Below are 27795 nucleotides of genomic sequence, written 5' to 3'. Positions count from 1 at the left end.
GGCAGGAGAAAAGTGAACAGCAGTCCGCCTCTGTTTACCCAGGCAGTCTGGACCAAACAGCCGCACTGACCAGGTGTTTCTTATGGCTCTGAGCTGCAGCCTGTTTTTCTCATTCCTTCTGGTAAGTCCTGTTTCTTATATTTGACTAGTTTTTGTGAGTAGCACTGCCTAAAATTTGGGAAAGGGAGTTACTCCTAATACTAGTAACAGACTTTAGATGATGTCAAGTTGTGTCATTTCAGTTATTTATTTAAAGGAATACTCTAGCATTTTATCATCTGTGTACTGCATCCCATTTTGCCTGTACTACAAAATATTGTTAATATGTGTGTATTATAACAGAAGACACATACAAGCCCATTTGCTCTACAACGCAAAGGATAGCATGAACTGACTTTAACACTGACCACATGAATCGTTCCTGTCAGTAAGGGCCAGCAGATACTTTTGAATTGGTCCAGTTTCTGCTCTGCCTTTGTTACTGTGTCATGAACACTTGTGTTGGGCAAGAGGTGTACCTTATTTGGCGAATGTGGCTTTGTTTCCTGTAGTCAGTCAGCGACAGAAGCGTGAGATTAGTATACAAGGATGTTTGAGATAGATGTTTAACAGCCAGTTTTTCTCTTCTTTCCTGGTAATGCTTAGGTACGTGTTTTTTACATTGTAAAAATGTAAATATGTATATGTAAATGCTCTGTGGTAAGACAATGTCATTGTTTTATCATTTCATTAGGCTTCCTTCCTGATTCTGGAAGTTAAAGGTTGGCATGACTTGGATAATGCTGAATATGACTGCTGGCCAATAACAGACCCAAATGATTACAACATGATCAGCTGTGGTGGTAAGTGGCCTTTAATGAATGAAATTAAATGAGATGAGAATGAGTCACATAATGAGAAATCAATAGAGATAAATTAAACAATGATGTCAGGGACGTGAATCAGATTGATTAAGATGGATATGCTATTAATTATTTACTATAAGTGAGAGTGGAGTGTGTAACTGTGTGATCTGGAAAGACAATTCTTTTTTAGTATGCTTCTTTAGATTTTTTTTAGCTTGAGTCTTCGAGTTCCTATTTAATATATTCCTTTGTGTTTATTCTAACATCTATTTTTATGCTTCACTATCAGCAGTTTGGGTTTGCACCAAGGATAAATAACCAGTCCATATAGTATGAGTAAGAGTTTAACTAATTTACATTGACAAGCTTCTCATTTTTCATGATTTAGAAGTCATAAATAATCCTCAAAGAGACAGAAAAAAGAGGCTAGTCAACTAAAGTTCACTAAACACTACCCTATACTATCTGGCTGTCTTGCTTGTGCAGTTGTGGCCCCTTCAGACATCACAGTTATTTTTTAAAACCTTAAACTAAACCTCACCATCAGTTTGATGAATGATTGAGACCCCTGGTAAGACTGAAGATTCTTTGTTCAGCTAAGACACATAAGACAATGTAACATTTTGTCTTGATGTGGGGAAAATCAAGGAAGACATGTCAGAATAAGAATTCAGTCATTCACATAGACATATGAAATTTAAGTTAAAGCAAAAAAAAAAAACTATAAGGTTTAAAAGCTGCAAGTTAAGTAAGTTATTATTTTAAAATAGCCATTAAAATGTTGAACGTTTGTAAATCTAACTTGTTTTGAGCACTTTCTCACGCACACACACATGCTCTATAAAATGATTACTGTACATCTGGTTGTTTTTACAGGGTTAGAGATGGCCTGGGTGCATCGTCCTCCAGAGAAAGTCACAGACGGGGAGGAGTTTAATGTTACCTATTCTGTCACCGCCTCAGACTCCTTTTATGAATATGCAGTCAGGAACAGGATTTTCCAGTTCAGGTGAGTAATCTTTGTCCAGCGAGAACAAAGTGTGTTTAACGTGCAAAAGAAGATGGAAGTGAATGATTTGATTTCACTGCATTCAGATTTCAAAGAGCTGCGAGCCTTCATGTTATTTTACTGATCAAGATATGTATGATATCAGAGTGTCTTCCGTATGTAGTGTTCACTGATCACTGCAATTGGCACTGTGACAACTTTTGTTAAAAAGACAGTTAACAGGAATGGTGTAGATCAACTTAATTTAAAAAACAGTCTTTTAAAAGTAATTTATTTGTTATTTAAACTCAATTTGAAAGCCTGATTTCCCATTTCAGTTTACATGAATCCCCTATTACTAGCAATGCCTCAAACAACTGGAAAATGAAAACTAGCACTTGTGAAGGCAACCATGGCCTCATTTTAATCCGCATCTGATGCAGCATTTCTAGCAAAATGGCCTATAGGAATCTCACAAAACTAGAAGCCATTCTACAGAAGAATGTGTACAATTCTCTCAAGCAACCTTTTAAACATGGTTAATGTTTTTCTTAAGCTGTAATTCTTGTAAAAGGAGCGTATCCACACTTTCTATAAAATTAAAAAAGCAAATTAAACAATAATCTTGCTTAAAAAAGACTTACAAACATTGCATATACATTTCTCCTGCAGTAATGCCTCTGAAGCGAAGAGATTTTGCTACGAACATGAGTGTCCCTCCAACTGGAACAATGCTAATGAACACAACTGCTGCGTCTACCATGCCAACATTCACTCCTGTCCACTTGCACTTATGGTCAGTGTGTTGTTTTTATGACTCTATTTTGTGAGCTATTCCTCGATTTATTCAGTATAATAAACGCATCTGCTCAGAAAAGTCATCAGTGGTTACAGAAAAAGTGATAAAAATGTTCTCAGATAGTCAAACACAGTGGTTAATTTTAGTCGCTGGGCTGTTGTGATTGTTTGGGACACTGGCCTGTCGGCATTTCAGTATTTTTTATTATTTTATTATTATTGTTCGTTACTGAATCAACGCCATATTATGGTTGAATCAATGTTAAATTATGTTTGATTTGGTAAGAGAAATCAATGTTCATATTGTGTTGTTGTTTCAGCATCCTTCTTTTTAACATTTAAAAACATTCCCTTTACATTTTACATTATACACTCTTAAAAACGTTGGTTCTTAGAGGATTAAGACATTGTTTTTATATAGAACCATCAACATTCAAAAATCCATCTGCAGCTAAAGAGATTATTTAGATTTGTCCACAAACTTTTTATCCTAGTTTGTTGTTGTTGTTTTCTAATCTTAACACATACTTTTTGATATTTAAAGTATATAATAAATATATAATAAAATGCAAAAAAAAAATCATGATAATGATCATATTCCTGAGACTAGGATGTCAAGTTTTTACATTTATTTAACATTGAAACCTGGTTGAAATAATGTCAGTTGTAGTCTCAGTATTAAAAGTCAGTCATGTGCCAGCTGGGTGGAATCCATTGTAATGGTTTTCACATTCTAAAGTATACCCAAAAAACCAAATGTTCAAATGGCTGCTGTGATCAGTTTTATTTGATTCATGATATGTTCTATTGTCTTTTACTACACTATTATGAATGAATGCATTCAGCTAATTTAAGTTGCTCCCATGGTTGGCACATTACTTGTATTTTAAATCAAATCAAATGTATTTATATAGCGCTTTTTACAACTGATGTTGTCAGGAAGCAGCTTTACAGAACAAAGAATTAGACAGAACGCTAAACATTTAATACAGGCAAGGAAAAACTCCCTCAGAGCTAGAGGAGGAAAAAACCTTAGGAGGACCAAGACTAAAGGGGTTCAACCACTGGCCAAACAGCTTTTAAATGAATATTAAGTCTTCATGCAGGTTAAGTAATTTTACAGGCTAATTTGTGCATATAGACTGTGTGCACATAATAGGATACTAATGATTCTATATTTCATTTCAGACAATTAATGAAAAATGGATTTTTAAGATACGCGTCCTTTAAACTATTGAAATCTGTTTTCCAATAGAAGATTTTAAAGACGATAGTTCACACCTTTGTTTTCTTTGTTAAACAATATGACATTGTAACATATTAGAAGGGATAAATTGTACACACAGACTGACATGTACAAACAACAGAACTGTGCTAATACTAACACTTACTGTATGTAGCTTTGTGGACATTCAGAGCGATTCAGAACAAACATCACACAAGTTTGGCACATCTCCTGCCAGGTTGCTTTGAGACTGGATTACCTTTAATTGCTTGAATAACCTACAGCTCATGTTAAAGTCATTGTAAAATTACTGTTTACCGGCACAGAGAGGTGGAGGGATTTGTGGTCCTTGGATCCCAGACGACGGTGAGATTGTGACCCACACTGTGTCTAAAGCAGGCAAGATGAGTCAACTGCTGTGGACCTCAAAGGTATGTAAGTAACATTATGAACTATTATGGAGTATGGAGTATTATGAATTAGAGGATATTATAAATGGTCTTTGCACAGGTGGTGCTTGTCCATTTAGGACTGACATCTGTCATTGCTCATATCAAAGTGGGGCAGATGCACGCTGCCCTCGAGTCCAAAGTGCTTGTGGTCAGTGCTCAAGGTTAGTAGAGTTTTTTTACTTTTTTTCCTTACATCAGGCCTTTCTTACATTAAAAGGCTGTAACTATGTTTCTTTCTTTCTGGTTCAGTGTGTGGAGATGACATCTGTGAGATGGATGAGAGTTGTTTGACATGCCCTGCAGACTGTGGAGTGTGTCCTATGGCCATGACCATCAAGGTGGCCATTGGTCTACCAGTGGCCTTGTTCTGTAGTGGCTTCATCTTAACTGTGGTGGTAGGAAAGGTCCTATTGTACTGGGAGGGAATTTATTTATAAAAGTAATGCGTTCCTAAAAATACAGGTCCTACAAATGGTTCTTAAAAGAACCACTACTGTTGTCATTAAGAGCCTTGCTTGCAATAGACGTGTGTATGACAAATATATTATTTTAACCTTTGTAAGGTTCTGAAAACTCATTTCATTTACAAACCTGGTTCTTCATAAAACCAATAGTGGTTCTTCTAAGACATCACTCAAAGAACCGTTTGAAAAGACAGATTTTATTTTTAAGAGCGTGTGAATAAAACAAGCTGACATTTTTAATAGCTAACCAGTTTTATGGCTCTACTGGGATTACCTATGATACAATAAAAAGTTTTACTGAATGCCCACAGTGTGTCTGGCAGAAGATATTAGAATTAGATTAGATTAGATTAGATTAATCCTGTATTTTCTTGTAATTTATATCATCACAACTTCTTTTGTTTGCTGATAGAAATGTTTTACCAAATTACTTTTTATTAAATCTGTTCTGTAGTGGCTGCAGTACCAAAAGCAGAAGATGTTTTGGGACGAGAGCTGGATCATCAATTATAACAACATACTGTTCGGTAAGATCTAGAGGATCTGTAATCAACCTGCTTCTCATTTCTAGATAGCATTTTATTCCCTTCCATATTTTTTCAATTTCATATTCAGTTAAACCTTCACAGTTGTTAACTTGAGTTAAACATTGATTGTATTCTAATCAACAGACAAAAGTCATTGATTTAGGGCGGGGATGTTGAAAATGTTGCAGGAATCCTGCATGAACAAACTTTATTATAAGTTTGCTATCTTAGAACAAATAATTCACCTGAGATTATGTGGGAGGAGACTTCAGAGAAATAAAAGAAGTTTGGGCTGGTGTTCAGGTTGCTAAGCGAGACCACCTCTCTGATAAATGCAGCCAAAAAGGATACAGAACAGATTGTAAAAAAAGAAAATGAGGTGACGGATGGTTGCAAAGACTTGAATGAACGTAGATGTAATTAATGTAGTTAAAATTGTTTTTATAAAATGTTATATTAAGGGGAGGTTCTTCATGCATGATCAAACTCCACACAAATTAAGCTGTCTATCAGGTGATTGGTTGTCAGAGACCTGCCATTCATTCTTCTGTGCTTTATCTCACTGAGTGTACCTGCTTGCCAACTGTTTCACAGCAGAATCACCCTGGATGAACTGCTATTATCTAACACTCTATCACTGCTATTTCAGAAGGCATATCTTGTACAGAGATATAGCTTTTCCCAACTTTACTATTGGGGAATTAGAGCCCTTCTTAGTTGATGCCAATGGATGTTTCTTTTGGTTCAATCTGTGCTCCATAAACTTTCTGTGAAGAGTTTGGTGTGTTCTTTTTTGTACGTTTCGTTTTTTATTATAGACTTTAGTTTCTTTTCACCTCCCAAAAACATGCCAGTAAGTAAGTTTTAAATTATACTAAATTGCCCCATAGTGATGGATTTGTGTGGGTAACTTTGAGATGTTATGTTGACCCAGGGTTTAATGTTTTGTGTGTTGTTTGGTCCTTTGTTCTACTTGTAAATTCCTATGCTGCTTTGCAACAGCATCAGTAGTAAAAAGTACTATAAAAATACATTTAATTTGATTTAATGATACTATTATATATTTTTTCAATTTAAGTTTACATTTGCTTATATACTTATAAATTATTATAAATAGTATATACTTAGTCTTGCTGTTTTCTATGTCAGTTGTATAATTACATTATGTTATAAAGCAAATTAAGCAGCATTCTATGTAGAAATATCATATATATATATATATATATATATATATATATATATATATAATTATTGTTGTTATTATTTTTTTTAATCCTGCTTTGTGCCTAGAATTTCTCGGGATTCTCGAAACCTACTGCGACCCTGGTCAAAAAAATGGATACAAAAGTGGAAATAAAATGAAAAAAAAAATGTATATGAAAACTAAATATGACAATTATTAATACATTCACAGATTCAAAAGTTAATGGTGGGTGTTTTTCCCCCTCGTAGGAAAAGTGTGCTACATGGGCTTCTGCAGCACCACAAGTCTCCAACAAGTGAAAAGCTCCTCTAGCGTCAGCCGGTCCACAGACGTGACTGTGTGCACAGTGGTGAACACCAACTTCAAATCAGGCTTCATTCAGCCTGGCATCTAGTGAGTACTAGCAGTTTAATATGCCCTCAGGCACTTTGTTCACATAGCAATCTCAACTGCTTGTGTTTTTATTAGTGACGGAAGGACAGTAGCTGTGAAACATATCCAGAAGAAGCACTTCACTCTCTCCAAAACAATCCGGAAAGAGATCAGAGAGGTCAGGTGAGAAATTCAACAGTTCTTAGTAATTCTAGTAGACCTTACTGGGTTTCCTTCCAGAGAACAGATTAGGAAATACAATAAGTGTTTTTTTCAGGATCGCCAAACAGGTCCACATCAAATCTCTTTTTCTTTGTTGCTCATAAATCTGGCATTACAATTGTGTTTTAAGGTGCAAGTATAGAAAGCAGTGTTCTACAAGGACATTTGAGCTTTAGGATGATAATTCCCACATATTTTAAGAGACTTTCATTACTAAACCTGTTTTACAGCATCAAGTAAATTAAGCTTTTGAAGCTTCTTTGTTTCTTGTTTTTATTTTTGTAAATGTATGATTGTCCTCATCTAGGGAGCTAGATCATCCAAACCTGGCAAAGTTCATTGGAGGCTCTATTGAGGTCCCCTTCATTAGCATCGTCACAGAGTATTGTCCTAAAGGAAGCCTTGCCGATGTGCTGCTGAATGAAGATATCCCAATCAACTGGGGCTTTCGGTAAACATGTCTTTGTTTTTCCACATATTGTTTTCCACATATTTCTAATTTTTTTAGCTTTTTTAATGCCAAATATATACCAAAACATTTTTATTTTCTCTTGCACAATCAACTTTCAATTAAACTATGATGTACTGTACACTGTATGTACATTGTGTTTAATGGGGAAGTATCATACATTTAGGCTTAGAAATTATTTTTCCCCAATGCCCACTTATAAGAACCAAGCCCTTCCAATCAATAGCTATTTACTATTGTAAAGGAATTGATTTAAAGTGCCTCCATAAATTAATAAGTATAAATCTACATAAAAAAAAACATTTTAGGTGTAAAAATTTCCAAATGAAAAAAGAAGAAATTACTGATTTTGTCCAAAAGGGCTAAATTATTTTTACATGGATATTTCATGAAAGGGCATGTAGATCATATTATTTAGTCATATTATGACTACTGTTCTGTAAAAATAGTCTTGCAGAATTAAACAAGTTGTTTCTTTGTATTATGCATTATATAAAAAGATATTTTTTATACCTTCAATATGAATGGAGCTAAACTAAGCCGAATAGTGAGAGTTGCATGTAAAAATTTTTTTTGAAAGAATTGGAATAAAAAAAAAAACTATACATTTAAAACAAGCTTTTTTCAGCTTAGTGTTTAAATTTCTTTTATTTCTGATATCACAACAATAATGCTTTAAAAAATATCATTTTTTATCTAGCTCAGTTTCCATTTGTGAACAGTTTGAAACTTCAAAAAGGCCTACACTCTACAATAAACAAACTAATCTACTAATCAAATTGTGTTATATGTGCTATTATACATGTATTTACATCCATCTAATGATTTTCTATGCTTTTGTTTCTCTCAGCTTATCTTTTGCCACAGATATTGCTCGTGGGATGGCTTACTTGCATCAGCACAAAGTGTTCCATGGGAGGCTTCACTCCCGCAACTGTGTTGTTGATGACCGATGGGTCTGCAAAATATCAGGTACAATAAAATGTTCACTGAGTCACTGACCAGGTCGTTCACTTCTTGTGGGTAATTTATAATGTCATAATCAACCCTGTTTTTCTATGACTACGCAGACTATGGTCTTATGGCCTACAGGAAAGAGGACTCTGAAGCACTTAGTGGCACTTTCTATTGTGAAAACATCTGCCGAATATACTGTGCCCCTGAGGTTTTGCTGGGCAGCACAAGCAGCACCACAGCTGCAGCTGATGTGTACAGGTGGGAATTATTCAGCCTACAGTAAAGTTACACATTGTAGCATGGGTTTCAAAGACAGGTTAAGGTTCTAGACTTGAATTTCAGTTCTAGTTTTTTTTTTTCTAAAAAGATAGATATGTAGATAAAGAGTTTGTTTGTTTCTCCAGGTTCTTCTGGAAAAGCTTTATATTATATGGTACTGATGAATACAAAATTATTGATCAGTACACAAAGCCTCTTCAGTTCATCCCGAATACATTAGTTGGTGCTCCACCACTGCACACAGGTCAATTGATCTGCAACTATCTGATGTTTGACATGAAGGCAGTTTACAAAAATCTATAAAACTTAACTAAACTTGTGGGTAGTTACATCTATACCAGAATATTACGCACACTTATTGGCTTAAAAGTGCCACAGAATGCATTTAACCACTATTTTAAATAGTTTGTTGTTCTCTGTTACACAGGAAGTCCAAATATTTTCAGAATAAACTTAGAATTCAATAACACTACATCTTTAAAGGTATATGAAAAAGAGGTAAACTTACAGTAGAAGGCAAACATTTTGACACCCCTTCTCATTTCATGTTTTTCTACATTATAAAATAATATTGAAGACATAAAAACTATATGCAATTATGAGGAAACTAAAATAATAATACGTTAGATTCTTCAGAGTAGCGCTTTTGCATTGATGTCAGCTTTAAAGTCTTTATTTTTAATCTACAATGTAGTAAATAACACAAATAAAGTGTGAATATTTTTTGTTAATGTGTGTACCAAATGTTTTACTGTTACTGTATATCTATGAAGTTTCATTGAAATATTGTAGGCCTTCTATCCCATTTAGACATAGTTGTCAGTTTTATATTATTTTATTTAAAAGTTTTAAGCATTCAAATTGTATTCTTAAAAAAAATTGAACTTTTAATTTTTTGGAATACTGCTTGCAATTACAACCTTCCGTATTCTAAATATGTATTCCAGATACCATTCCATACCGTTCTGACCCTGGAGATTATATGATTAAAAGCTGCCTTTTTGGTTTGTAAAAAGAAAAACAGAACCAAAAAGAACAATTCTCACTCAGTAACATATGAACTGCTATGTTAATACAACTAAAATGTTAGTGAGGTTATTTCCCATGAGATGTTTCCATGAACACAGTATTGACATGTTTAAAGTGAGGTTTTGGGAAAGTTTAGGGAAAGTACGGAGTACTATTCCTTCAACGCCCTCAGGCACATACTTGATCCGGATATGCATTTGTGCGGCAAATGTTCTATTTGTTTTGTTTCATTTTTTTCCATCATAAATCAGTTTAGTAAAATTAAACCTTGAGTGTTAAAGTCTGGAAACACACAGTTATCTCCAAAACAAACATAATCTGAAGATCCAGACAAGGATCTTTTGTTAGTTTCTTGTGTACATCCTGGAGTCTTCTCAAACAAAGTTTGTCCTGGCTTTTCGGGGTGTGACATAGGTTGTGTTTTCTCTTCTCTTTAGTTATTCCATTATCTTAGTGGAGATAGCCACACGCAGTGACCTAATTTCAGTGAGTATGGAGAGATATAGTAGTTATATTATTTAGCATTTTAACCATTTGGGAAAGTGCTGATGTAACATCTGTGTCATTATTGAATCAGGAGCAGACTGAGCCTATGAAGCTGGACGTCATGTGGCGTCCTCCTCTTCCTGAACTGAAAGCTGGAAAATCAGACAGCGACTGCCCCAACCAAGCAGAGTACTGTGAGGTTTGTACCTGATTTGGACATGACCGAGTTGAAGAAAAATTAAGTTTAAATGATTCCTTCAGCTTTGTTAGGCTTACATCTGTAGCATATGAAAAACATTCTGACACATTTCCTGTATTTCTAAAAGAATAGAAAACCCACTGACTTGAAATATCCTTAGAAACCAGCAGGCAGGTGGTTCATCTACATCTGCTGATTACCACACACTACAATTTCAGCATGTTTCCCTGTACTTGGTACAGAAACCTTGTTCACTCAAAGCTCGCTTTTGATAAAAGCCAGAAGGCTTCTGCTGCTGAAGCAACTGTCCCTTGGCATCTCTTATAACTATTACAGAGTATCTCAAAAGTGTTAACCTCTTCTTTATTTTCTAGTATTTTATTGTTTTCTTTATGACTGACTTACCATCATAAATAATTTTCACGCAACAATTTACTGTGTTTTTAAAACTTCATATGGGAAAAATACCTCTGTCCTTATTGCCCCTGTCTGGGCTCAAAACACTTCTTATAACCTTAACCTGAAGAATATTAAATCCATCAGTTTCAGCTTCACAGTGAAAGTGTTTTGCCGCTGCATGTGGGTAATGTGTTAAATGTTACTTGCTTATTTTCATTACCACAGTCTGTTTTCACACATACGCATACTCAGAAATCTGAGGAAAACATACACTAATATAGCAGACTGTGCTGTTTACATGACTAATTGAATAATCAGGAGCTGCAGAAATTCACTTATAATTGGATTTGAAGTGCATGTACTGTTCGGTTACATTTGATAATATAAAATTACGGAATTCTATGATAAATCCATGAAATGAACACCATTGCTGTGTTCAAATAATGTACAGAAAACAAACAAAAAAGAAAATAATGGCGATAGAAGTATTATTTATTTTATTTTCAATGCTAATCAACTGCATGCTACACATGTAGCTAACAGGAGTTAAATACACATCATGATTTTATATCAAAAGCTGTGCCTTTTTTATTAATCTGTTTTGCTAAAAGAAGGTTGGCTGCTGATTTCACTGTAGAATATAATCCTTGAGAATCTTAGAAAATAGCCAGTTGCCAGTATCATTGTTGTAAAAACTGTGCCAAAGATTCCCTCATGTATTGCTTGGTTTATGTGGTAAGAAAGTTGGTATCAGCATTTAGAGCATTTCAAGTGGCCTATCTCAAAAGAATAAATGGAATCTTAACTGCACTTAAGGCTGTACCAGAGTGGCTTTAAATGCGTTTCCCTCGGGCCATGTTAAGATTATTGCTCTGATAGTTTCTCTCGTATTATCTAAGATAGTTTAATGATTTGGAAAAAACAATTCTCTAATCTTTTGCTGTGTGATGTAATGTTATGCAGCTTATCAAGAAGTGCTGGTCCCACAATGTCACCACCAGGCCGACATTCGAGCAGGTGAAAAAAATGCTGGAGAAAATGAACCCGCATAAAGTCAGTCCTGTTGATATGATGATGAACCTGGTAAGAGCCTTTTATGGTTCACTTTCACTGTAAGCTAACACTTCAAACCTTTCTTTTGGTTTGAACTTTAATATTTTTCATCGTACAATGTTTTCTGTTTTTGGTCTAGATGGAAAAGTACAGTAAGCATCTGGAGGCTATAGTGGCTGAGAGGACACAGGATCTTCTTCAGGAGAAGCAGAAGACAGATCGCTTGCTTTATAGTAAACTGACACTGTCTTTTCTCACCAGCCCTCATTTTCAAGCACTAAAATAACACTGGATTCGGTTCTGCAGTGTGGTTTTGTGGAATAAATCTTTGTTGCAGAGGCGCCATCTAGTGAATGCATAGATCCAGACTCTTGTTGCCTTGCAGAATAAATTGAAGTGCAGGTGTTATTGTCATTCTGCAATGTTAGTCTAATGTAGAAATGGAAGGCTGATTAAGGTGTAATCAAAGTTAGAGATTAAATAAATCTTGTTTTTCTAAAGATGTTGTTCAGCTTGCTTCTCAGCTGTTTTACAGTCTGTATACAATTGCACATCTTCAGGTATATATGCTAGTAAAAAATAGTAGCGCCCAGAAGAAATAAATATAGAGGAATGAATTTTGATGAGTGGATTGATATTCTGAGACTAAACTAAATGAATAATTAAAGTTTTATGCTCGACCATGCATGTGAAGTAAGCAAATAGGAACTTAATCACTGTATCTGACTGACTTGGATGCTTTCCATTCTGACTCAAGCTGTGGTGTTAGTAGCATCTTTGCCAGTATGAAGTATGAAGCTTCAAAAAAGAGTTAGAAAGTAACTGAGTACTTGGAAGAGTTTAATAGGGGTCTGCTACAGGGCTCCTGGAAGCTGGTAGTCTTAAATCATTTATTGTTTCTAGGAACCTTTATCTTCCCTCCGAAAAACATTGCAGTCTGGCACCTCCTTTTTAATGCTGTGTACATTGCCATTCTCAGTACTGCATGTTTTAACATGCTTTTATGTGTGTATAGGTATGCTGCCTAAACCTGTGGCTGATGATCTTAGACAAGGACGTACAGCAGAAGCACAGAGCTACTCCAATGCCACTGTATATTTCAGGTAGGTTTAAGCTAGAAAGATGGCCACTATCTCTGTGGTTGCCTTTATTTCTTAACCATAAACATAATAATAAAAGCCAACATTAATTAAATTAAATTCAGTTCAGTTCAACATAACTGTGATCATCTTAAGTGCAATTTAAAGAAAGACATAAACATGTAACACTTAAGAATGCACAGATACGTAGAAAATGGGATTAGAAAGTTTAAACCCTCACTTGCAAACCCTTGATTGGTTGATCAGATCCCCCTATACAGATTACAGAAGCTTCAATAGATGAATTTCAATAATCTGACATTTTAATATACAGCTTGTAACATCGTCAATGTCGCAAATGTACTTTGTATGATGTAAGTTACCATAATTAGTCCCCTAAAACTGCCTGATTTCTAATGTGGCCACATGCCTTTAGACCCCACTGTATATGTTAAAATAAATGAGGTCTTATGAAACTGATTGAGTTGAAATTTAATTGCTTTTGTCATTCCTATTGATCAGTGACATAGTAGGTTTTACCCAGCTCTCGGGCTCCAGCACCCCCCACCAAGTCGTGGATTTCCTCAATAAGCTTTACACGACCTTTGATGACATCATTGACAACTATGACGTCTACAAAGTGGAGACTATTGGGGATGCTTGTGAGTGTGATTGCTAAAACAGTAGTTTAGTTCCACTTTATAGCTCTAAATCCATCTTAATGGTCATCATACTGTATGTCTGTAGGAGTACAGATTGCTAAACAGTGCCGTTTATTTTTCAGATATGGTAGTGTCTGGTGTACCAAACGAGAACGGCATCAATCACGCGGGTGAGATTGCCAGCATGGCTCTGGATCTGGTCAGTGTTTGCCATGCATTTAAAATCCCACACAAGCCCACCACCCAGCTGAAGATACGGGCTGGAATACATTCAGGTTAGCATGATTTCCACCAGTTATACACCCTTAATCCCTCATCCCTATATGCTTGGCTTATTTACTTGTAAGTGTAAAGCAAGATATTCCAACTATATCTGTTACCTGGCACAAATTGTGTTAGTCAATATTTAGTTGTTTATCAATTGTGATTTGGACAATTCTTACAGTTCACATTTTAAGTTAGCTTCAGGTGCATTTCAAAAAAAATAATTAGAATCACTCAAAAGTTACTTTATTTCAGTAATTTAGTTCAAAATGTGAAACGTATATATTATATAGATGTATTACACACAGAGTGATCTATTTTAAGTGTTTATTTATTTTATTGTTGATGATTATGAACAACATCAGCAGATGACATGGCTCTAAACCATCACTGATTGTGGAAATTTCACACTAGACCTCAAGCAGTTTGGACTGTGTGTCTTTCCACTCTTCCTCCAGACTCTGGTTGCTTGATTTCCAAATGAAAGGTAAAATTTACTTTTATGGAGATGCGGATTTCATTTTCCAGCAGAACTTGGCGCACTGCCCACACTGCCAAAAGTATCAATTGGTCTTTTATAATATTCTAATTTTCTGAGATGCACCTGTATAACTGTTATCCAAAGCTTACCAGTTTTGGCAATTTTACTGCCACTACTTCAAGAGAAATGCTGGATGCACCAAGTGGTGCATCCCCAGTTTTTGTGGCAAAGCAAGAACGCATGAAATGTGTTCTTGATTATTGGAACACAACTTGGGCACTGGAAGGGAAGGTCAGACTAGAAACAGGACACCTAGAAGAGGTGTGTTTGAGTATGGAAATACAAAACGTCTCCACGACTGACTTTGGGACCAGTGAAGCAGAGGATGCCTTGTAAATTGGCTAACAATTGTCAATATTTTTTAAAGAAAGATACAAATTAATAGCTGGTTTCTTTACATACAGAGCTATAGTCACAATACTGTTCAAATGACTTTTCTGCTACTTGCCTCATTTTTTCTGACAAATTTACTCTGCATTATGAGGATGCATTATGATCCTCTGCAACTCAGGATGTAAAACTAGTTTTACGTTTGTTTGTCTTATCTGTTGCAAGGCAGAAAAATGTATTTACTTTGACTCATGGTATATAAGGCAATGTTTGTGTCTGGTGGCTGGTTTAGGTCCTGTGGTGGCTGGAGTGGTCGGCACTAAAATGCCACGTTACTGTTTGTTTGGAGACACTGTGAACACAGCATCCCGCATGGAGTCTACCAGTGAAGGTACGTGAGTGAAGGGTGGCCTGTAAACACTAGGTTAATGATCAGCTCAGATGACTGCTGCTATGTTTGCCTTTGATAAGAAATGGTTTTGGAGACAGAATGACGGCATTAAATGAGGTTTACTTATTTGGTCACATCAAATACTGTCAATGACATTTACCAAGCCCTTGATAGTATATGTGTAATGCTTTTAATTGCACGTGACCACAAGATATTCTCAATAATATTAGTAACCTTGTTTTTGTGTTAGTTCCATTCCATTACATTTACAGTACTGTACAAAAGTCAGGCAAATATTCATATTGAATTTTACAGTCAAAAGTTCATATTCTTAAGGGAATTAGATATAAGCCATCTGTTTGCAAGGATAGTAGAATTCAAAAGAAAACCATTTAAAATGGGACTCCTAACAACCATGCAAGACCTGGTATCAATCTCCATCAAACAGCACTGAAAGCTTTCATCACTAGACAGAGAGACAGAGGAGGAAAACAAGCTCCACTTTCGCTTCTGATCTGAAAACATCCACAGGTGTTTCTATTCGTTGCTCAATTGTGAGAAGATGAAAGTATGTGGAGTTGACCAAGAAGGTCAAAGTGATAAAAACAAACAGACAAAAGAGAATAAGAACAATTGAAGTCCTCAGAGCAATGGATTGACCATCCAGGAGTCCAGACCTTGACATTATTAAATATGTTTGGGAAGCACAAAATGCAACAACTTCTGTAACTGATTTTTGTTTTTTGATTTTCTGATTTTGATTTTTGATTTTCTGCTGCTGCAATAAACCTAAAGTGTGGACACGATAAATTTAACTTATATTTTGAAAGGCTTATCTGTAATTTCTTTAATTAAAAAACAAAATGTGGTCTTTCTACATGGCATTATACATTATCCTAAATATATATTTGGTACTTGCTTAAGTGGAACATAGCACCTAATGTTTTACAGTATTACAATTTTAAATGCCATATTATCTTCTGGCAGCTTTAAAGATTCAGTGCAGTGAATCCACAGCTGATCTCCTCCACACTCTTGGGGGATACGTTCTGCTCTGTCGTGGCAGTCTAAATGTGAAGGTAAGATTGCTTACATCATTTGCAAACAGTGAAAGTGAAACTTAATTTAAGACATTATGTGCTACTAAAAGCAATGGAGCAAATATTTACAAATGTTACACTACATTACAGTTACTAGGATTGTTTGAGAATAGATGCACATAATTTTTTTAGGATTCCTTTTTGGGATCATTTTTGGGGCAGGATTTTGTAGCTGACTCACTGTGGTTGCTATAGATAACTGACCTTTTCTCATGGAATGCGCCCTTTCAGAGATTGACAAGATAATTTACATGGTAACCCCTTTTAAACCTCACAGCCTTTACGTAAAATGTTGCGCATAAATTATGCAGCTATTCACTATGCCCTTACTATGTATACAAGTAACTGAGTAAAAAAAAACATTCTCAAAATGTATCATAATTATTTTCAGCTGATCTCCCTGCATATCCTAGAAATTAATTGATTGTCCAGTAGAGAACATACGAAAGATGACAAGGGTCCCAAGAGAGAATGCTGTTGGGCCTAGCACAGCTGTGCTATGTCTCAATTAGAGCTTGGTCTCAGCTGGCTTCTGGACAGTGTCTTCTACCTCCTCATTCATTATTCAGAGACAAATAGAATCCCCCTCTCTGAATTTTAATGGCGATGTTCACGAACAGAGACACGACAAGGGAAGATTTACTGCTTGTCTGTAACCGTTTGTCTTACAGGGCAAAGGTGAGATGACAACTTGGTGGCTGGAGACTAAAAAAAGCCCTATGGATCATTTCCTTCAAGATGAAGAGCCACAGTGTGGTCCTGTCCCAGTTAGCAGCTAACACCACTGTCTAGAGAATATGCCTACCTTCCTGTCCTGATCGTTGTATTGATAAGTGTATCATGCAAAATGAAATCTAACATCGCAACATTGGCAAAATAATTGCTTTTTCGGACGCTATTCATTCTGTGATGTGGCATAAATTATTGTGCATTTGTATTTATTATGCTTTTATTGTTACCTTCTGAAATTATGCATAGCTCAAGATTAATCACTCCAGGATTTCAAGACTTGCTGATGTAATTTGTAAATATCTGTGTTTAATAATTAATAAACTGTGTATTATGTGAATTCCGTTTTACGAATAACAGAGAATTAAATAACATTAAATGCATTTAGATTTTTGACTCATAAAAGCCTGACACATTAATTCAATTTATCGGTCTATTACTTAAGCTTTGTGTTACATACAATAACATACACACAAAAGGCCAAAATGTATCCAGATTCCACCTCTAATGATTGAATTCAGCTACTATTCCTGACAAATAGGTTCAGCTTGTATATTATCCATTAAAACGCTCTGTCTGTGGAATAGGATGCCTAAGGTCAGAAAGGTGTCAGTTAGACAGGGGTAAAACCCACCAGCATTGGACTGTGGGGCAGTGCAGCTACATTCTCTGGACTGTTGAAACTTCATTCAATCCATTTGGGATGATTCAGAGTTAAGTTTATGATTCAGAAAGTTTGCAATCAAATCCTCTCCCTGCTGTTAAACTGAAAAATCTTGTCCGATGAGCGGTGTACAATTTACATTTCTATCAATATTTGTATATATTTAGCAATAACGTTTTATTATTTTCTATTATTATAACTACTTTTTTAAAAATAGTATTATATGAATTCATATGATATACCTGTGTATAAACTTGCCCATCTCAGGCTATTTTTTTAAAAAGATTTATTTATAATTTATTTCTAGTTCCCATTTTCTCCCCTATTTAGCTAGGCTGATTGTCCCACCCATTTAGCTGCTAATCAGCTGTATATTCCTCATCACCAGTGATGCCACAACACAAGGTGCCTGAAGACTAGCACATGCCTCCGTTCTCCGTAAGCCACTGGCTCTTTTTGAACTGATGTTGCATTTCGAACAGCTGCTGATGTAGCATTGCCAAAAAGCATCATAGCGTGCCCAGAGAAAATCTCTGGAAAAAAATAAGAGACCACTTGAAAGGTATGAGTTTCTTTGATTTTTTTTCTTTGAATGCTCTTAATGACAATATTTGTATTTGGAATCAGGGAGAAATGTTGTCTGTAGTTTATACATATAAAACATTTTACTTAAACATATACCTATAAATAGCAAAATCAGAGGAACTTATTTAGAAACTGAGGTAGTCTCTTATTTTTTTCCAGAACTGTATATGTTAAATAATATATGAAAATATTCATATATATTTTGTTAATCAATCATTGACTATACACTTTATTATAGACACATTGCACTGATTTATTACAGATTTATATTTATATATTCTGTATACAAAGCCTTTTTTGCCATCCAAAGCCCGCATCGAAGCTCATTGGTTGACGCTTGGGTTATACGAGGTAAGCGGCCAATCAGGTGGCCGCTGTTCGTTGCCTGACAACGCAATGCTTGTCGCTGCTTGTCCTCGTTTTGCAGCTGAAACTGGCACTCTGTAGAAGAGCCAGAACTGCAGCACCTCCAGCTGGAGCTACAGATACAGTTTAATGTTATTACCGGGTACAAAATCAGCACAGCGTTTAAAGGCGGTTCACCATTTTTCTAAGGCGTTTCTTTAAAACCTCTGTCGACGTGGAATACCCCAGATGCCCTGGTGATGCTCTTCGTTGCTAAAAAGACAAGTAAGTGAGCCTCGTCCTCTCAGCCAGGCACGGATTTATATGTAGCTGCGCATGTGTCCTGAATGTAGCCGTGAGTGTGCTCAGATTATACAGTTAAACATGCTTAAAAGAGTACCACGCACAACCTGACAGTTCCTGTAGCCTCGTTCACTGGATTCTGGACACATATTTACTGCCGGTTTTAGCGCAGTCAGTCTGAAGAGATGGCCAGGTCTCATAACATTTAGCCTGCTACTACAACCAGTTGGATAACGGTACTATTAGCGCTTGATTATATTTTGAACTATATGTACAAACGTTACAGTAATCGTTATAAACGTGTTATTTGTGCTGATGTCATTCATATATTATAGGCCTGCTTTAGTTAGACTGATTATACAGCTCTGTAAAAAATGATGAGTTTCCTCTGGAAATATAATCTAGAGGAAGATGGATGATCACAAGCCAAATCAAGCTGAACTGCATATATTTTTGCACCAGGAGTGGCATGAAGTTATCCAAAAGCAGTGTGTAAGACTGGTGAAGTAGAACATGCCAAAATGCATAAAACTGTAATTAAAACCAGTTTTTTTCCACCAAATATTGATGTCTGAACTCCTAAAACTTTATTAATATGAACTTGTTTTCTTTACAAGTCTGAAAGCTCTGCATCTTTTTTTGTTATTTCAGCCATTTCTCATTTTCTACAAATAAATGCTCTAAATGACTATTTTATTTAGAATTTGGAAAAAATGTTGCCCATAGTTTATAGAATAAAACAACAATGTTTATTTGAATCAAACATATACCTATAAATAACAAAGTCATAGAAACTGATTCAGAAACTTAAGTGGTCTTTTATTTTTTTCCAGAGCTGTATGTTACTGTAAAGCAAGTGTTATAGTTAAATACTAGGGGTTGGCGATATGTACCTAAAATAATATAACAATATTTCAGGGTATTTTTTGCGATAATGATATACAACATTAAATACAAAAATAAAGATAAATAAAAAAACATGCTGCAACAAAATATGAATGATAAGATACATGTAATATGCCACTCCCCTAACTAAGATTTTTACAACATTGTAACATTGTAAGTCATTTGTCCAACATCCTATTTATCCAGGATTGAAGTAAAATAAAAGATACTGGAAAGATACACTGCCAAAAAAAGTTAGACCTGACCAACTGCTGCAACCCCAGATCATTTACTTAGTTAAATCTAGGTGGCAACTTTTTTTGGCCAGGCAGTGTATAATCTGTTTCTAATAGATATTTAAAGGTAAATGAGAAGAGTGTGATCACAATATTTCAGGGTGTTTTTGTGCTACCAGTATTTAAGATTGTTGGTGAAATTCTTGCATACGATAGGATATGGCAAACCCATTTTAAATACATTTGGCGGGTGTGTGATGGAATTCATCTGCCGGCTGCAACTAAGCTTTGTTCTTCAAACTAGCTCTCAAATGATTAATTACTTTCTTCAAAATGAAGCATCCTTCCAAGCATCAAAGAATGTTAAAGACGTCCCCAGTATACTAAAATTGCATCATGGGAACTACAGCTAGGGTAAAGCCTGCAAAAGTATGAAAAATAACAGTGTTCTGCACATGTCTACTATGTATACTATTTTTTCAACATGGCTGAATATATGAAAAACATGCTTTTAGAACACTTGGTTCAGAATTTGATATAATTAGTCTGACTAAAGTAGGCCTATGTAGGTTCCTTAAAGTATGTACAGACAGTTATACAATAACAAATTCAGGATAAACTCTTTTTAATATCCTTGGTTTCAGAGGAAAAAATAACTTTTGTCCTGTTAGTGCATGTATGTATGTATGTATTATTATACATTATTAAGATTGTGGAATTATGTTAGATTGCTGGATTTATGTTAGCAATGGAGTGATGGAGTAACGTGAAAAGCCCTGCTAACATGCTCTTTGTTTTCAGGGTACCTGTGCAGGTGTTTGCCGCTAAATAACTAATCCACACAGTATTAGCTCCTTGGATATATGGAAGCCTGGAAAGATGCCAGAGTCATCATATGGTGAAACTGTTTTATAATATATGTAATACTATGATTTGTATGAAAGTATTATGCTTAAAAACATATTTAATTATTTCACAGAAGCACAGTATTAACTGCACTTATTAAAATGGCACTTTGAGGATTCTTTAGTAAAGGAAATAATTACTAGGTTAATATAGGTAAAAATAGGTTATTAATAGGTTAATCGTTTGAGCGAGGGTCCACAGCATTATCTGTGTACCAGGAATATGTCCTATAAGACATGACTACTCACAGTGGATAATGGGTTAAAATGATCCAAATCGCATCAACAATTAACACAGAAGGCTCTGAATATCCTGCTGCTTAAATCAGCATTCTTTAGCTTCCATGAGGCATGGCAAAAGTTTTAAAACACTTCATAGGTAAATGGTAAGATTAAAGATATGAATGAGTTGATTTGTGTATATTTTTAAACTCATTGTTTTATGCCAGAGCTTCATACTGACATTCCATACAGTGTATGTATGACTCTTTTGCTCTACATAGACATAGTCTCATGTGTAAAGGGAATAAATTAAGGAACCAGAAATAACACTGGAGTACTATTTTAAGTTCATGTGTCTCTACTAACCTCGATAAAACTTAGCATGCTCATTGTCATCTTTGTCATGATATTTACCCCCACACAAAACCATGACTAAGACTGTATTTTTACCAAGCAAAATAATTCCAGAATTGTTTGTACCACAGTTATTTCTGTTTTTTTTTGTGTGTTTCACAGACACTTCCTTTGGAACATACTAAGAATTATATAAAAGTTTCTTTGATTATTTCTCCTACAGAAGACATCAGCACCATTTACTGTTACTCTACAATGCCTCCCTCAAGGCAGTACAGCCATTCCACAATGCCTCTTCTGCCTGTTAGCCCTTATAGTGGTCCCAGTGACTTCTGTACAGAGAACAATATATCGGAGTGCATGCTGTACATCAGTCAGGTAGGTGTGCTTTACTGAATGGTCTAAAATTGGGGTTTCTAAAACCCAAAAGATTGTATAAGTCATAGTATAATCACTGCAGCACCCAACACAATTAGTGTTTGGATATTTTAGAATCACACCAGAACTGTCATATATTTGCTGGAAAATAAACATTTGCATTGGATAGATGCTCATTTGGGTTGGGCTAATATTTAAAACCAGTGTTTGTTGAGAAGAACAAACCTTCCACCAATTATTTATGGTAATTCCAGTTTTCTGTTGTCACCAATTGGCCAGGGCTCCCCCAATTACCCAGGCAGTGTAGCCAGTCCTACAGGGTTAAGGCTAGCACAGGCTCCAAATCATATGAAGCAGCCAGACTCCCTGAGAGCACAACTGGCCATGCTCTCTCAGGGGTGGGTAGTTGGTACTGTCTCCCCACGTCACACTTGATGATGGTTAGCACAGGTGTTTGTTACCAGATGCATCAGAGCTCCAAGTGTACTGGCTTTCCAGTGATGCTACATCAGCGGAGGCTGGCTTCACATATGTCAGAGGAGGCATGTGCTTGGCTCACCTCCCAAAGGAACTTTTCTAGTGATGGGGGAGATTATATGAACAGAGATTGGGTAATTGGCCATCCAAATTGGGTAAAACTGGAAATAAGTTATTACAAAAATACCATAATCCATGTTGAATTATATTGCACTGTACTGTATTGCATTAAGAGTTATTCTATTTCCAGGCAACTGTGATATATTGGATAATAAACAATCATTCTATCTAAACAGGTAATTATTATTATTATTATTATATATATATTTTTTTATTGTCTACATTTTACCTTTCTAGGAGCTATCATCTCTAGGCTTGCCATCCATTTTCTATGACTTGAATGGGATTCGAGAGCTCGATGTCACGTCGGCACTAAACGGCATGTACGATCTGCTGCAGTTACAGCGGCGCACTATGGGAATGGTGGAGGAGCTGGAAGTGGAGCAGCTCAAGGTCAGCAGTGACCTACACTGCCAGCAGCTCAGCAGCTCCAAACTCAAGGTTTGCCTTTTATATGTAGCTCTAACAGCATTTATTATTAAAAAGAGTCAGTCTCAAGGTGTGTGCATAACCTTCAGTACTAAAAAAGTCTTAGCTGCTCTGTCTGTACAGGACCAGCTCGAACTCTCCAAAAAGGAAAACATCAGATTGAGAGAACGAGAGCGGCAGCTGGAAATAAATGTCAAGTCATTACAAAGTTGTTTAAAGAATGAAAAAGAAGAGGTGAGCATGAGAAACTGAACTGCAAAAAGGGGATGTTATCCAGTGTTGCTGCAATTTTCCTATTGTGGGGATTATCTTGTTTTTCAGTTATACCATGTTATGTATATATGTCCATAGGTCCAAAAGCTTCAGAATATCATTGCCAGTCGTGCCACACAGTACAACCATGACATGAAGAGGAAAGAGAGGGAGTTCAATAAACTTAAAGAACGCCTCAATCAGTTGCTGGCTGACAGAAAAGACAAGAAACAGGGTATGGAGACTGACACTTTGTTTTTATTACAGTGTCTTGCGTACACTGTACTACAATAACAAAGAGATTTGTTTTGCCTGAGTATTGCACAAATTGTGAGCGCATTATGTTACTCCAGCCTGAGCAGCTCTGTGTATGTGTGTAATGCAGAAGCAGGTGCGCACAAGCTCAAACTAGGCAAGTGGGTCACTCTAGTGCTGCCCTAAAATCCTTTAATATATCTTTTACATGTGTAGTGGTTTAAAGGGAACAGGTATTTACAGTAATAAACTGAAATAATCAACTTGTTAATGTACATTTATAGGAACACCCTTAACAGAATGAATACAGCAATTATGCACTGTATCTTTATTTAAATAGAATATAATTCTCTGAAGCAGGAAAAAGCATTCATCTGTTGGCATCATGCCTAAAGGCATGGGCTAGATGGATATAAACACCCCATTAAGCTTTAAGCTGTGGAGCAGGGGAACCAATGTTGGTAAAGTTGAAGCATGATATTTTTGGTCAATATTATGTTTGCTTGTTTTCTGGTGCACAGAGCCATATTGAAAGAGTATGTGGGAGAATTTGCCTTGCTCTCTCTGGGTGGGTAGATGGTGCTCGCACCCCACATCTCTCCTAGAGTATCGTTACTCAACACAAGATGTCTGTGAACTGATGCATCAGAAGCGAGTGGATGTGCTTTCTTCCGAGTGCGCTGTGATGCTACTCAGCAATGCTGCATTAGCAGCAGTTTTAAAAGAGGTGGTCGCAGTGACTTCACATGTATCAGAGGAGGCATCTGCCAGTCTTCACCCTCTTGGTGTTGGGGTATTACTATTGATAGGTGGAGTCCTAATGAGTGGGTTGAGTAATTTGTCTTGCAAATTGGGCAGAAAATTGGATAAAAAAATAGATCATAAGATTTTGCAAGGACAGAAATTCACCACAAGGTGGAAGCCTTAGCCCATATAATGTGCTAGACCAGGATTTAGTCTTTTTTAAATGTATGCATTTCAGTAATGGAACAGCAACTGAAATAGTAAGAAGACTATTTCTCAAATGCATGTGTTCTCTGTCAGGGATGGATGTTTTAAATTATGTTGGAAGGTCTGATGGGAGGAGAAGTCAGTGGAAAACTGTAAAAACAGATGCAAGGTAAGTTGCAATCCTGCTCTTGTCTCCTGTAGTATGTGGTTGCATCTTATTTGAATCATACACCATGAGTCGGTTCCCAGACAGAAATTAGGCCTAGTCCTGAACTGAATTATTATTTCAATGTAAGACTAGGTTTAACTGCTCCTACATTTCCAAATGTTTGTGAACATGCCTTCTAATAAATGTTTTCAGCTACTATAGGTTGTACTTATTACAGACACAGATATGTAAATGCACACACAGCTTGTCCTCCTATAGAGGAGTGTGTTGCAGAAGAACTGTGTTCTCTGGAATAATTGTGATCTGTCCACACCGCACTCTTAGGATGAGTTGTGGTGTTGTGGATGAGGTTGGGTGCTGATCACCCGAAATCCTGACCTCACTAACATTATTTGGTTGCTGAATGCAATACAAGACTGACATCAATGTTCAACATCAGTGTTCAATGTTCAAAAGAGTGTTACCTTTGATATGGGAAGAAATAGTAACATAGCATGTGTTGTCCATATGTCTGATTCGTTCTCTCCATCAGACATGAAAGCGAAATGTACAAAACTCTTCTGAATGAGTTCGATAAACACCAGAAGGAGCTGATGTTGGAAAATGCAGAACTAAGGAAAGTGCTTCAGCAAATGAAGAGGGAAATGGTGGGCATTTTAAGCCCCAAGAAACACAGCCAGAAAGAAGAGAAATGCACTGAATTCACAGATCAGGTCAGTTTTTTTGATGAGAACATTCATGTAGAAATTTAAAAAAATGTTTTGTGTGATGAAGAGATCAGAAAATCAGTTTTTAATGTTTTTGCTTAGCAAGCAGCATCTGATGAGGAGGAGTCTTCAGAGATGTCTTGTGAACATGCCCGAGAGAAGCTCACCAACAGCATTCGCCAGCAGTGGAGGAAGCTTAAACACCATGTAGAGAACCTAGATAACAAAGGTACCCCCAGGGTTTAAAGAAAGTGGTGTATCAAAGAACTAACAAAAAAATACTTGTGCAATACGTCTTTATGTTTCAGAGAAATAATGAAATTCAATATGAATAACCTTACCAAAATATAATGTTAAAGGCTCACCTAATTTAGCCCACTGTGAAGGTATGCCAGCAGCTTATTTAAGGGAACAGCAATGTTGTTTGATTCTTTATTCTGTTTATTGTTAAGGTAAAAGGCTTGGTGCTCTGCGGTGTGTCTGTGTGTGTGTTTAACGAGCAGGGGTGTACTCGCATTAAGGGCGCACAGTATGCACCGCGTTCCTGCATGGCTAAGATATGATTGCATGGCTCACTGTTGACTGTTGTCAGGGTTTTAATCAGTTAGTGGCACATGTGTGTTTTAAGCCGCCAAAACAGCAACACGCCAGTAATTTACCTGCAAACAGATCACTTCCAGACCACGCCCATCAGTTTAGATATATTCCTTTTTTTATTGCTATTTTAACAACGCGGTGCAATGCATGGAAATACACAGTTGATGGGGTGTAAGATTGCAACAAGCATTGCAACACACCTTGCACAAGAATTATGATAGGGCCCTCAGTATTTATTTGTAACACCATTAGTGAAACTTGTTGTATATGTAAGTAGTAAATGCATATATGGCATTGTTAATAAATTATTGTATTCCAGCATCTATGGTGCAGCTGGGGAGGGAGGTTGGTGAGCAGATGATTTCCAAAGATGTCCACCAGGATGAGATGGAGAGACTCAAGATGGAGATCCAGCAGTGCAAAGACTTCATTCAAACTCAGCAACAGCTCTTGCAGGTAAATTAACACTTGTTTGTGTGAAGGTTCCTTTTGTTCTCTATTCTAGAAATACCCATTGTTTATATATCTTCATTTATGTCCCATCTATTGCCAATAGCAACAGCTGAACACTCCTTGTGATGAGGAGACTGCTGCTGTCCTTAATGACTGCTACATGTTAGAAGAGAAGGAGCGTTTGAAGGAGGAGTGGAAGACATTTGAGGAGCAAAGGAAGAACTTTGAAATGGAGAGGAGGAGTTTCACAGAGGCAGCCATTAGACTGGGGCATGAGGTAACTGGTCACCAGTGTTGGGCACGTTACTTTGAAAAAGTAATTAATTATAGTTACGAGTTACTAACCGAGTTACTCCACTATAAAAGTAACTAGTTACCAGTAAAAGTAACTATTGCGTTACTTTTGTGTTACTTGGCTAGGCTAGGCTTATCTCATCCTCCCCTCTCTTGTGACTCACACACACAACGCACACACACACACTTGCGGCTTTGCCCGTATGCTCGAAGTTTTAAAAAAACGTTAATTGAGCTGCTAAAGTAACGTGCAGTAACGGGGTGTCGGAAATGGTAACGGCGTTATAGTTACAGTCAGAGTAATTAGTTAGATTACTCATTACTGAAAAAAGTAATTCTACGCCATTACTCCCATTACTGCTGATCACATCTGAATATTACTAGATTTTTTGTCGTGTATTAACTAGTTATACATGAAGAAGAAAATAGGATTAAGAGGGATCTGGACCTTCTATAATAACTCTATGATGATATCACTATTCAACCTAACAATCTTTTTCTGATTTATAAAGTGTTTGGTTTAAATTTTAAGTGATTTTCTGTTACAGAGAAAAATGTTTGAAGAAGATCGAGCAACCTGGCTAAAGCATCAGTTTTTGAACATGACGTTTACTGAACACATGGCCATTAAAACACAGAATGCCTTGTCAGACTGTAAGTAATTGTCTTCTTTTAAACACTAACCCTATTATGCTGAAATTAATGTTATATACAGGGATCATTGTATTCTGTTTTTTTTTTTTTCAGATTCTGTTCAAGAACAGAAACATACATCAGGGCCAAAGACCCCACTCTAGTGATGGTAGTGTGATGGAACTCTGCTGTGGAGCATGCCTTGTCCCAGAGCCAGTCTACATGAATAGTAACTTCCAACACATTTCTGCAAAAAGTGTATGAATAAAACTTGGCTTAATATTACAAAACATCACAGGCAATGGCGCTGTGTGCCATTTAGAAATAGAGTCTGAATACAGGATATTTTATTTTTATGGGTCTTACTCTTTAATCATTTTAAGCTTTGTATAGAAATGTTAACATGCATATAAAAACATTAATATTCAACAAGATTTAACTACACTATAAGAACAAAAGTTTTGGTACATCTGCCTAATTATTTTTTCGTTTAGGGTATTTAAAAAATGTGTCAATG

The 27795-nt window shown here is 36.2% G+C and overlaps 2 protein-coding genes across 3 annotated transcripts; both read left to right on the top strand.

Moving 5' to 3' along the window:
* The first annotated feature begins 46 nt into the window (after positions 1-46).
* LOC103046191 (atrial natriuretic peptide receptor 2) lies at positions 47-17404 on the top strand. The gene is made up of 23 exons (XM_049465668.1): positions 47-121; positions 734-842; positions 1722-1854; positions 2506-2629; positions 4183-4287; positions 4367-4469; positions 4558-4703; positions 5227-5299; positions 6752-6896; positions 6972-7058; positions 7405-7548; positions 8417-8538; positions 8637-8781; positions 10269-10317; positions 10409-10516; positions 11879-11998; positions 12108-12201; positions 12984-13071; positions 13570-13709; positions 13832-13984; positions 15137-15235; positions 16223-16314; positions 17007-17404. The coding sequence occupies exons 1-23, from the start codon at positions 83-85 to the stop codon at positions 17112-17114; spliced, it is 2526 nt and encodes an 841-aa protein (XP_049321625.1). The 5' UTR covers positions 47-82; the 3' UTR covers positions 17115-17404.
* A 1310-nt stretch (positions 17405-18714) lies between these two features.
* LOC107196938 (afadin- and alpha-actinin-binding protein) lies at positions 18715-27634 on the top strand. 2 transcript variants are annotated; one of them, XM_015601264.3, is made up of 13 exons: positions 18715-18943; positions 20884-20980; positions 21790-21941; positions 22776-22979; positions 23091-23201; positions 23319-23454; positions 24519-24594; positions 25127-25307; positions 25404-25530; positions 26218-26354; positions 26455-26628; positions 27194-27299; positions 27393-27634. In XM_015601264.3, the coding sequence occupies exons 2-13, from the start codon at positions 20962-20964 to the stop codon at positions 27440-27442; spliced, it is 1473 nt and encodes a 490-aa protein (XP_015456750.3). In that variant the 5' UTR covers positions 18715-18943; positions 20884-20961; the 3' UTR covers positions 27443-27634. The 2 variants fall into 2 exon arrangements, with proteins under 2 accessions (XP_015456750.3, XP_015456749.3); XM_015601263.3 differs by having other exon boundaries at positions 21787-21941.
* Positions 27635-27795: the final 161 nt, after the last annotated feature.

Source organism: Astyanax mexicanus, chromosome 16 (genome assembly GCF_023375975.1).
Source record: "Astyanax mexicanus isolate ESR-SI-001 chromosome 16, AstMex3_surface, whole genome shotgun sequence".
Classification (NCBI taxonomy): Eukaryota; Metazoa; Chordata; class Actinopteri; order Characiformes; family Acestrorhamphidae; genus Astyanax; species Astyanax mexicanus.
Note: the sequence above shows the minus strand (reverse complement) of the source record. Positions and strands in the feature narration are given on the sequence as shown.